Genomic DNA, 9,549 nt, shown 5'->3' with positions numbered 1-9,549 from the left:
ATTTAAGGGGTGGTTGAATTGAGCACACCCCTAAACGAACTTGCGGTAGTACTAGGTAAGGCCGAGAAAACCTTGCAGTCTCTTGGGAGACTGGGTCACCAACCAACTTTTTATTGCCTCATTTTTCTCATGGTCTACCTTCACTTTCTGGCCTGAAATTATGTGTCCCAAGTAGTGGACACTCGTTTAACCAAAGTTGCACTTGGATTGCTCAGTATACAACTAATGTTTAGCGAAGGTCTCTAAGATATACCACAAATAATGCAAATGGTTCTTCTAAGAATGATCGTAGATTAGGATGTCATTGAAGAAGACTAATATGAACCATCGGCGGTAGGACCAAAAAATGTCAATCATGGAGCCCTAAAACGTAGCTGGAGCGTTAGTGAGACTAAAAAGCATCACCAAAAACTTATAGTGGTCATCATGAGTCTAGAACATCCTCTTCTAAACATCATTCAGGGTCATACAAATCTGGTGATAGTTAGAACTGAGACCCAACTTCAAAAAATAGTGCGCCCCATGAAGTTCATCTAGCAGCTCTTTGATCATCGGAATCAAGTACTTGTCCTTAATCGTAATCTGGTTAAGGGCTCAATAATCGATGTAGAATCGCCAAGATCTATCCTTCTTCACCAACAATATAAAAAAAGAATACAAAGTATTGTTGTCCTGAATGATCCCATCATTGACCATCTCCCTCACTAGTTGCTCGATCTCCAATTTATAAGTGTATGTATACTTGTAGGATTGTACATTCGTCGACTTAGCTATGTCTAACGCAGATGAGGAATGAGAGGGAGAGAGCGCGAAGAGGGAGGAGGCATAGAGAGAGAGAGGGTGCGATGGGAAAGGGAAAAACACGTGGATAAGGAGGGTTTATATATGGGGCATCTTGGTTGTTCTGCATTTTTGTTAAGCATGAAACGATCAAGCAGCTAGCACATTTTCAGGTGTATTTTTAATTATTACTAATACATTAGGTGTGTTTTAAAAATCTTCCAAAATCAAAGCACTTTATTTTTTTATGGAGGCAAGGGCAATGTTTTCACATTATGGTTAACGATTCAGGTGAATCGGCCGATATCGATTCCCAAGTGAATCGTTCTGAATCGGCTAAAAAATAATTGGTGCAAATCAGAACATGACACATGCATGTTAAAACTATTAAAATAATATTAAAAATTAATTTAAGCATTTTTTACATTTATTAAAAAGTAACCGATTCAGGTTAATATAGTATAGATTTTCTGCCAATACGATTAGTATCGGCCCGTACAGACAACATGGGGCAAGGATGAACAATGTAGTCTTTGAAAATTTAACTGAAAATATAACCAAATATGGATATGACTAAAGGCCGATGGCATGACATTGACTCTGCTATGATGGAGACATGGCAGGTCCCATGTTAGATCATGTGAGGGGGGACACATGCTAAATTTTGTGTCTCTCTGACAGCAAATATATTAGATTTGGAGGAGAAACAGAGCAAGTTTAGGTCAAAGGGCCCTAAACAACTACTACAAAAAAGCTAGAAGGAAGTGCACAATCTAACAACATATTGTTAAGCTTTATAGCATCTTTGTATTTTCTCAATGTTAGTGCATAGCCAACTGGTTTTGTCTCTTTAGTGAGATAGAAGGGTAGTCGACCTTTCTATGTTGTTATAATATTGTCTATAAAGCTTGAGTTCAATGAAGCGTCTCTTTGGAGTTTGTTTAGGCTCTTTCATCTTCTCTTATATCTCTCTCCTCCCTTTGCTCTAATAAAGCATCAGAGCCATATTTCAGCAAGAAAGAAGCTGTTGTTTTCCCCGGTTGACACCCTAGTGATCGGTGAAGATACTGATTTATTGTGCATTTTCCTTTAAATTTTTGAAAGAAGTATTTTGGGATCAGATTTTGTTTTCTACTTACTGTGACCAAATAAGTGTTTTTTGATAGCACCAAATTGATGGAATTAGTTTTTTTTATCTGAGGACAATCCTAAAAATGATATTTTGACTTGTTTTGGCGATATTTTGGTGTTTTGTTGAATTTTTTGAAGGTGTATATGGGACATCACCTATATTCGTGAGGGTCGATTGCTTTCTTGATTTTCCAGCCTACTGTGGTCTCTATTTTGTTGTGTGACTCATATTGGACTATGCGCATCTTAGTATAGCTGCACATACATACGTTTTTGAGGTTCTATTGCACAGGCGTGAATTTTAAAGTCTTTGGTATATCGATGTCTAGAGAGATTGTGAGATAGGCAGTATTCATTGCTATCTTGTGTTTGTTAGGTTTTTCTTTGTAGTTTGGGCGTTTGATTATATGGAGGAATCTAGTAAGCTTATCCCCATGAAGCTTGATGGGATGAATTATAGGTATTAGTCAACTTTATGACTGTAGTGATTGTTAGTAGCTATTTAGATGGATAAAAAAGAAAAGAAAAGGAAAAGCCACCGAAGCCGAATATGACAAATTGATAGAGTTAACAATAAACAATGCAGGAGTGAAGGCATGGGTCTTAGGGTCAGTTCGAACAAAGAATCTGAATCTTTTCAAATTTCAGGATGCTAAAGAAGCTTGGTAATATCTCAAACAAGTACAAAACATTATCAACTCATGCAAGAGCAATAGGCAAGTAAATATGCTTAGAAATTCTATTAAGAGGTGCAACAAATTTGGGATGCCAATGTTACAAGAAGTTGGAAAAATGTAATAAATGTGAGGTGTGATGACTGCAAAGCCTGCATGGATATATTTAAGCAATATAAAGAGACATACATGTTGATTGAGTCCTTATGACACTTTGCCTTGAGCATGATAGTGTCATGCTTTACAAGCCTTTTTGCACTCTGTTACCTAGGCAGTTACTGTGCTTATCACTGAGGAAACCAAGATGAGGTCAGTTAGAGCCTGTCCATCTGGTGATTCCATTATGGTAGTCCTGAGCAGCCGGGTGATAGGGTGGATGGCAGAGTTGGAGGTAGAATTGACTTGAGTTTAGTTCAATGCTACTGTTGCAAAGGATATGGCCATATGGAGAGTACTGGACTAGTTGTGAAAAAAAAGAAGGGAGCCTTTATAGTACCTTCGAGTGGAGAGAGCATCAAACCCATGGATGAGCATCTTCAAAGTAGCAGTGGCATGCAGCAAGCTAAAAATCTCTAGCGAGAGTCTTTTATATCAGTCAGGTTGTGGTCAACTGCAGATTCTTGAGCAGATATAATAACAAATCCGCCAGTTGCAACTCTTGGCTCAATCTATCGTTGTTCCCTGTTCTTCCTCTATCTTCCCTTTCTTGTGGTGCTACCTTCATGGGTATCTCTAATTGTTCACCTGGTTGGTGCATCATGTTGCATTGCATATGAATCCTCCATGTTTGTTTCAAAAGTTGAATCAGTTACTTCTAATTCTTACCTTGGCAGTAAAATAAATATCTCTCAAGTGTATCTGCCAGTGTTGAATTCTATATCCAATAAGTTTGTGTTTGATTCGTGAGACAAACCCGCACAGAGACAAAAGTAGTCCCCATGCAGGTGTTGTCCCGTGTTTGAATCATATGGACTGCTTTGTCCCTCCCTGTTTATTTTGAAAGGGGTGGGTCCTCCGGGGCAACGTTTGTCCAACATGTCAAACACACCTTTAGGATTCATATCCAATCTGGTTGCAATTCACTACATCCAGACTCGACCCGACTCCAGCTTACCCGCTTATTTCACACATGTATAATAAATTGAATATAGTGAGATCACGGTTGAACCAAGCTTCTATCTAAATTTTGAATAGTAAGTGTGGTTCTAAATCCAAAATAGATCAGATGAGCAAATTTAACCAAATTTGAATTTTTGATGGAGTAATCAGATCCAGTAAAAATAGGTTCAAAATGTGCACTTTTACACGTAAAGTATAAAAAAAAACTGGTTTCATCCAAATCCAAATACATATAGTATAGCTATGTCACATGAATTCCAATGCGAGAGTGGGACACGATGCTACGATAAGATAATTTTCAAAAATTAGGACATGGGGATACACTTAGTAAAATAAGATCATAAAAAAATAGATAAAGTTAATGACGCAATATTGACTGTAAAACTTGTTTGACTATGTCCATGAAGTGTCATCTCGTGTCCATGAAACGTATCGTGTTGTGTCTGTGTCTAAGAGTGATACACATGCTAAGTGAAGTGTCCACATAACTTCAGTTGAATAGATAATGCTGACCCAAATCAAGGTATGAATCCAAAAAGAGTCCGAATCCAAATGAAAACACATTTAGGTTCTAATCTAACCATATGCAAATATAATGTGTCTGGATGAGGATTAGATATATGATGTAATCTAATCGATTCACACTCCTAGCATGATGCAGCCCAAGTGGGTTTGAGTTAATGCAAATAGGTCTGACAGAGGCTCAATCATGCATGTAGATCTGAATCCAAACACTAGGCAGCCAGTCCATATTTGGATCCTGAAATCTTCCCATTTGTTACTACACAAGAATTGTGCATCTGACACCAACCGGGGCTCAACTTGTTTGGTAGGAGCTGTTAGTGCACATCACCATGTGTTGGGACGTTGCAAGTTCAAAACCAAATGGTATGGTATGTAACTGGTGGGGTCTGCCTAACCCCAGCTTGCCTATGAAAAAAAAATTTGTGCATCTGATCAATGTAATTCTACCAAAAAAAAGGAAGGTGCCGTCTGAATTGGGGTAAGTTGCCATTTGATCCCACCGACAGGCCTGTCCGTGGTGTTTGGGGCCATGCGCCATGCAAACACGGGACTCTGGGACATGCAGGACACGGGCACACATAGACACCAAATAATATGAGCTTCAGGCACTCTGACAACGGTGGGGAAATGATTGGCCGTCACTTTGGCAGCTGGCAGTTGGGGGTGGGCAATGGGCTGGGTGGGCCAAGCGGACCCTGCCCTTGATGGGTCAGGTTTGTGTCAAGGTTCTAGGCCCGTTAGCTACTAGGCCGAAACCCCGTCCGTTATATACATGGGTGGCCCGCCCATTATTATTAATTAATAATAATATAAAATTGTAAAAATTAATAATAACTTGATAACTTTTATTATTTACCTAATTAGTTGCATTAATTTTATAAAAATTAGAAAGATAATTAGTTAGGTACATAGGAACTTGTTAACTATTTATTATTTATCTAATTAGTTACACTAATTAGTTGCCTTTGAGCCGAGCCTGGCCTGCTTCACATTGGCTTATTGGGCTGCTCAAACCCGAACCCGTTAAGAACCGGGCCAAAACTCAGCCCACTAGTAAACAGGCTGGGCTATACCCAAGCCAGGCTGCACTTAAAGCCCGATGAGCCGAGCTCTAAATGGGCCTAGGCCGGGGAGCCAGCCCGGCCCGATGCCCACCCCTAGCCGGCTGGGAGACGAGCTTCAAGAGTCTCGTAAAAGATGGCAAAATAGTAATTCATCAGTTATAACTTTTAACCACGGTTTGGCCATGGTAAACCCTCTCAAGTTAGAGTAAGCAGGTGTTTGAGTGTTATTTTATTAATTCAAGCGCCCATTTGTCATAATTCAAAAGTTAGGCGGTATTTGTAGTTAGGTTAAAAGTTAGGCGTGTTTTTGTTAAATTTTTCAAAAAACAAAAAAGGGGAGCCGGACGCTCCTCCGACCCGATCTCTTTCCTCACTCCACAGTACTCCCTCTCCCCCACTTCGCTCCTCTCTTCCCCGGCTCCTGCTACCTCTCTCCAGCGACTGCGCCGGTCGCCATTTTCTGGCCATCGGCGGGACCATATTACGATCTTTCTCTCTCTCGGCTGGTTTAGGTCTCCCAAAAGAGAAGACTCCAACGAATGAGGTAGGTCTCCTAGTTATCTCTTGATTTTTTCCTTTTCTTCAAATTCCTTAATCTTACATCATTCATCCAAATTCTGAGTTCTTTCCTCTTAATCTCCTTTATTCTTTGCTTTTTCCACTTATTGGAGTTATCATTACTCTTGGTTTCAAAGAATTTGGGTTTTTCTTACAATGCACTTAAATTGTTTGAGGAAAAAACTCAACCAACTTCTATGACTATTTTGCAGGTTTTTTCAACTGTTTTTACTTCTCCCCTTGAATATTTTGTTACTCAAATGACACTTCTCATTCTTCTCGAAGATTTTCTAAAAAAAAAATTCAATCTTTATCATTCATTTTGTGCATTTACTCGAAGATTTTCTAAAAGAAAAATGCAATCTTTATCATTCATTTTATACATTTACAGTCATACATAGTGATCAAACATCTAACTTCACGCTTGTTTATTTCTGATTTTTCAAAATCATCCTTAAATTCCTTTGCTTGTTTCTTCTAAATATCATAGAGATTTACTTCCAGAATTTTTTTAGAGCTCATTTTGAACGTTTGCCCTCCTTTTTCCCATCCCTTTTTTCAAGAAAATTATGTTTGTCCTACTGTGCATAATCATGCACTGTGATCAAATACCCCGCTTTGCATTTGTTTATTTCTGATTTTCATGAAACATTGATGGTGTCCTTTACTTACATCTTCACAACCTCATATGGATTTATTACCAGGAAAATCTTTAGGGCTTGACTCAAATGAATTTCTTCTGCTTTCGCTCCTTATTTTTCAAGAAAATCCAAGCTATAGACTTTGATTGATTGAACAAAACCACTAGGCATGCTTCTACCAATTTCTCAAAACTTGCACCCTAACTTTGCCTCCTCATTCTTCACTTCAATTTACACAAGCATCTTTTCCTTATCTCTTTTTATCTCTATTTAATGAATGTATAAGCAGCTATATTTTTAATGAATTTATATTTTTTGGGTCAAAATACATAATTTTCAAACCTTTTTTAGTATTTGGATCCAGTACAATACCCATATTTGCAGCTAAAATACACAAATTGCAAAGATATTTTTATAATTGGGTCCAATATAATACCCATTTTGCATGTGTATATCCAAAGAATGTGCTATTCTATTTTTTTTGTCAAAATGCATAATTTTTAAACCTTTTTTAGTATTTGGATCCAGTATGAAAACTATATTCGAGGCTAAAATGCACAATTTTTAAATATATTTTCATAATTGGATCCAATATGATACCCATTTTCATGTGTATATTCAAAGAATATGAATCTTTCTTTTGTTAAAATACACAAATTTTAAACATTTTTTTGGTATTTGGATCTAGTACGAGACCCATATACTGTGTTAAAATCCAATCCAAACTTGTCCAAACACTAATTTGGTGGATCAGATTGGGTCATATGATCCAAAGCGAAGCTATCCAATCCATATTATATGTATCCAAGTTATCCACGATGATGAATCAAACCCGGGATACAAGGTCATAGCATTCTAAAGTGGTCAATGCAAATGCTGGGCAAGGACACCATGTAACTGTCCTGGACAGGACAGAACATGATGTCCTTGCCCAGGGTTGTCCTCGACTCCTTGTAACTTGCTTCATGTTCTTTTTTCTGCCCTTTTTCTTTTTCATGGATGCAGTGAGTTCCTAAATGATGCACCTTTGTGCAGAAATGTTTGTTCCTTAAACACCGTGATTAGGTTGTTCTTGAGCAAATGATCTTCTCTTGTGTAAATTCTGATCATTTGCCAGAAACCTTTTTTGTGAGATTGTGAGTGGAATATTTATGTAATTTGAGAATTTGGATTTTTTTTATCATGGTTGGTAGCATGATAGCACACATTGGAAGTGTGGGTAACAGAACTAATTCTGAAAGAGTGTTGAATAGCTGTTTTTTCTTTTGTTTCCTTTGAGTATTTACTTTCCTAAACTGCAGGCAACATTTTTTTTAGTGGTTGTTTTCTGCAAGCTTGCAAGTATATTTGGTCATTTTTCACCTAGTCTCCTTTGTGCCTTGTTCTTTCCTGTGTGTGAAGGGGAGAAACTGAAAAAGAATCAGGGCAGTAGGTGCACAGAGGAATCAATAGCTTCTTTACCTACGTTGGGTAGGCTGCAATTTGCTAAGATTCATCAGTGATCTGTTTTCTCTCTGATCCTCTTTTAAGGTATTACTTCCTTTATTCTGCATGACAGCACTACTGCACGAATGACCCGTGGATTGAAGAAAAAGGAGGCTACGAAGACACCAAAGTACATTAACACTAGGGTTGATGATGTATATCCGGTGAAGAAACTGAGTGACATGCTTAAGTTTCTGCCTAGAAAGCAGAATGCTAAGGTTAGTAAGGTTAGAATGCTATATGTTGTGTGTACATATGAACAATTGTTACTCGCAGATAGGTGATATCATCCTCCAATAGGTTATAGTAGGTCCTTAGACATAATGTAGTCCCTTTTCAATTCCAACTGGCTATGGATCTTGATTTGCACAGGATGAATTAGATCAAAATGCACCAGACACTGGTTTTCCATCATCTGTTTGTAATATGAAACACAGGGTTCAATCTGAGTCTCCATGGTAAGAATCTTATCCTTGTTGTTATGGGTTTGTAATTTTATATTGCGTGAGCTCATGTCGTCAGCTTATAGTTACCATCTTGTTTATTTTGCTTTAATTTTTCAGGGATCACAGTGTTATCAATGAAAATTCTAATATTAATATGGCTTCAAGCTCTCCTGCAAGTGGCAATGTAGCACAAGGGTTTCAAACGAAGCTTAGTAGCTGTTCCCAGAACAAATTCCGCAATGTTGCTGAACTGTCTTTGGGTGATGATGGCTTATCTGGTTCTAGTCATATTGACATGGTACTCCTCAGTGGTATTTCACAAATTTCTTTTCATGTATGATCAAATCTTCAGTTCAAGTTTAATTTTTTGTCTGCCTCCCTAGGATATGGCGCTGAAAGGATTTGTTGCAACTAAGCTTCCCAACCCTGCTCTTTCTGTTTCTGATTCTGATGGGAGATCTGTAGACCAAACTTCCAGTAATTTCTGTCATGAAGTCCATATTCTTTGTGATAAAGTTCCTCTCGACTTTACTTTAAAATTTGGTATGCGGTTGGTCTCTTCATCTTCAGTGAGTTGGTGAGTTTTTTTTTTGTTATTTTATTTTTGTCTGCTTCCATGGTGTATGACTGATGTTAAACATGATCTAATCTATGTACTTCAATCTGTATTGTTTATTTGGGTAATGAAAGGGTTGTTTACAAAAATGAATCATTTAAAGCCGCTGCTGCTTTTTTTTGGGTTTTAGGTTGGAATTTATTTGATGTTTGGTTGTGCAATGTGAAACTGTCATTGATTTTCTATAGAGTTAAATGAATCCTCTGAAGCAGCTTCACTTTTAGGTATTTGGAATTTGACATTTGATTGTGCAATGTAGAGCTGTCATTGATTTTCTATATTTTTAAACTTAAACCTGCTCCTGAAAGTATTCTTAATTGCATTACAGTATGTGTCACATTGAAAGTTCTAGTCTTTTATGCATGGACTTGAAGCTGAAGTGCCAAACTGCTAGCCTTAGATGTGCTCATGCATGGCTTTTTACCTTTTCCATGGGCATGCTTGATTTTTTTTTAAATAAATTTTTGACATACACCTGTAAAGAAGCTGAAGCACTTTCCATTTCTGTGC

The 9,549-nt window shown here is 37.7% G+C and overlaps 1 protein-coding gene across 4 annotated transcripts in view; it reads left to right on the top strand.

The window, feature by feature from the left end:
• The first annotated feature begins 5,653 nt into the window (after window positions 1–5,653).
• The window catches only part of LOC149840819 (uncharacterized), a 37,260-nt gene continuing 33,364 nt past the window's right edge, over window positions 5,654–9,549 (top strand). For 2 of the 4 annotated variants that reach the window (XM_090004558.1, XM_090004556.1), the window contains exons 1-5: window positions 5,654–5,837; window positions 8,051–8,195; window positions 8,350–8,435; window positions 8,541–8,721; window positions 8,807–9,000. In XM_090004558.1, coding sequence (XP_089860684.1) covers window positions 5,833–5,837; window positions 8,051–8,195; window positions 8,350–8,435; window positions 8,541–8,721; window positions 8,807–9,000 — 611 coding nt within the window. In that variant the 5' untranslated portion in view covers window positions 5,654–5,832. Of the gene's footprint in view, window positions 5,838–7,893; window positions 7,963–8,050; window positions 8,196–8,349; window positions 8,436–8,540; window positions 8,722–8,806; window positions 9,001–9,549 lie in introns of those variants that run through there. The other 2 variants (XM_090004557.1, XM_090004559.1) reach the window with 2 other exon arrangements.

This window comes from Nuphar pumila, chromosome 4, assembly GCF_984573655.1.
Source record: "Nuphar pumila chromosome 4, dmNupPumi1.hap1.1, whole genome shotgun sequence".
NCBI lineage: Eukaryota > Viridiplantae > Streptophyta > Magnoliopsida > Nymphaeales > Nymphaeaceae > Nuphar > Nuphar pumila.
The sequence above is the reverse complement of the archived record's forward strand: the minus strand, read 5'-3'. Positions and strand labels throughout refer to the sequence as shown.